Here is a 2,500-nt window from a genome sequence, read left to right on the forward strand (position 1 = left end):
CAGATCTTATAAAGTAAGGTTTTCGTGTGTTTTTTCTCGATGAAGTGTTGTCTGTGATTTGCATGATGTTGTCGTTTCGGTAGATTTGAGGGTTAAGTCGGTTTATAAAAGTAAGGCAAAGAAAACTGGAGGATTTTTTTAAAGAGCGTGATAGTGGTTGTAAGTAATGTCAGTGGTTGTAAGTGATTTTGTGGTTATAAGTATTGGTTAGAATTTATCCTTGTGTTTTTTTTAATCTTTATGTTGATCATATCCTGTGTGATTGTTAATAGACGGTTTTCATTTTTAATTACATATTATTTACAGTATATTCACTCCATATGCAGGCATCCCTTCATGCTAACATCAGCTCGTTTTTATATGCTTTTCTTATTAAATTTATTATTAATTTCATGTTGCTGCCTTGTTCACTCAGGGTCTTATTGGTGTGTGAATTTTCCCCCTTCGTTACTGCAGTTATGTTGGTGAACTTATGATAGAAATGAACGTATTTCGGGAAAGGTTAAGTTTCAAATGGATCAGCTGATGTGTTGGACTTAAATGTGACAGATTTAAAAAATTCTTAGTAGGTTAAATGTTAACCGAAAAGGGATAAGGTAGTGGTTGTGCGCTGAATATCATGAGCTCATGTTGTCTGTTGTTCTGGTATGAGATTAATTGGATGTCCCAGTTTTCGCTCATAATTCACAGATCTTCTAACGTAAACTTAATATTCGTAGTTTTTTTTTTTATGTCTTAAGCCTTTGACACATAATGCAAGGAAGTGGAATTGTACGTTCCAGCATTACAACCCAAAAAAGTTTTAAAATGTTTTAAAAATGAGTTTTATGATAACTGTATTAACCGCCAGGATTTTTGTTCATCAAATTTCAAAATTTCACTGTCAGTTTTCACTGTATTTTCTAAGCTTCTTCCATTTTATTTTCTAAGCTTACTTCTCTAATAGACTAATTAACAATACTTTAACAAATTCACTGCCTCCTCCAATATCTCTCTTTACCCTCTTTTACAAACAGAAAACTCACAATGCCGAACACGTGCCGTACCTGTGGGGGGTCCTCCTTCACAGTGGACTGTGCGGTCAAAATGTGCGACCAGTGTGGCACAGAACAAACAAATTACGCAGAGTACATGAGTCAGGAGATTTTCACGGAAGTGGATCGCTCCCGTTATGCGTCACAGATTGCCGATGAGAGAGATGATGCTGATTCAGTGGACTCTAAACCTAAAGGTGAGTTCCTATGGAGAGGGTGGAAGGGAGGAAAGAGTTTTAAAGATGTTACGCTTGCGAAAGGGAAAGAAAATAAGAAGAGTAGCTATGAGGGATATGCAAAGCAGAATGGTATAGTAGAAATGATTTTGATCCTTGAGTAAGTGACAGAACAGATAAGTTCATTCTAAATAATTAACTTCTTAGGTCTGGTTACTTCACAGCAATTGCATGACCTAAATTCCAGGCATTAGGCTTATGCGAGTTGTTGCTTTGCCTGGTTCATGGCTTGTAGGCTGGATGGACACAAATACTCATGTGCGGTGACAAGACTCGAGGCCTCCTATTTGCTGTGTTATTTTCTAGATGCTTTTTTCTTTTTCTTCTTCTTCTTCTTCTTCTACTTCTTCTACTTCTACTTCTTCTTCTTAGTCTTTGACTTCATCTTCGTTTTCGTCTTCATCTTCTTCTTCTTCTTCTTCTTCTTCTACTTCTACTTCTTCTTCTTAGTCTTTGACTTCATCTTCCTCTTCGTCTTCGTCATCGTCTTCGTCTTCATCTTCGTCTACTTCTCCTTCTCCTTCTCCTTCTCCTTCTCCTTCTCCTTCTCCTTCTCCTCCTCCTCCTCCTCCTCCTCCTCCTCCTCCTCCTCCTCCTCCTCCTCCTCCTCCTCCTCCTCCTCCTCCTCCTCCTCTTCCTCCTCCTCCTCCTCCTCCTCCTCCTCCTCCTCCTCCTCCTCCTCCTCCTCCTCCTCCTCCTCCTCCTCCATTTTCCATTGTCCATATTTATCATTTGATTTGCATTATCCAGATGGTGATAGACTTATCTCTGAACAGACTCCATATCATCTCTCAAGGTAGTCAACAACTCAGTGCAAGAAAATAAAAATATTAACACTTTTTTTATTTGTCTTTCCTTTTGCAATGGGAATAATGCAAAATTACCAAATAAGTTTAATCACCCTCCCAAGAGGTTTGTGCACTTATGGCTAGTCTTTCCCATCACCCCGGCCTTCAGCTGAAATGATCTCGACTGCAAGTTCACATCACCCAGCCTGCAGCCAGATTTTCCCATGATGGCATGTTTATGTTACTTGCCCCTCGAGCCAAATTTTTTCATGACGTGATGTATATGTCATCCAGATCATATGGGTTAATAATGCAATTCCCTCCCCAACTATCTTTGACATAAGCATAGTATTTGAAAAACAGAGTACACCATATGACAGATTCATTCTAAGTAATTAATAAAGCAGTTTTTTTGTTCAAACACAATATTTTAAAGATTGAT

At 38.5% G+C, this 2,500-nt stretch overlaps 1 protein-coding gene across 1 annotated transcript in view; it reads left to right on the forward strand.

Moving 5' to 3' along the window:
• LOC125032794 (TATA box-binding protein-associated factor RNA polymerase I subunit B-like) overlaps nucleotides 1-2,500 on the forward strand; it is an 11,920-nt gene that overhangs the window by 84 nt on the left and 9,336 nt on the right. Inside the window, exons 1-2 of the mRNA XM_047624169.1 lie at nucleotides 1-13; nucleotides 1,017-1,231. The exon at nucleotides 1-13 is cut by the window's left edge and continues 84 nt beyond it. Coding sequence (XP_047480125.1) covers nucleotides 1,027-1,231 — 205 coding nt within the window. The 5' untranslated portion in view covers nucleotides 1-13; nucleotides 1,017-1,026. The remainder of the gene's footprint in view (nucleotides 14-1,016; nucleotides 1,232-2,500) is intronic.

This window comes from Penaeus chinensis, chromosome 15 (assembly GCF_019202785.1).
Source record: "Penaeus chinensis breed Huanghai No. 1 chromosome 15, ASM1920278v2, whole genome shotgun sequence".
Taxonomy (NCBI): domain Eukaryota; kingdom Metazoa; phylum Arthropoda; class Malacostraca; order Decapoda; family Penaeidae; genus Penaeus; species Penaeus chinensis.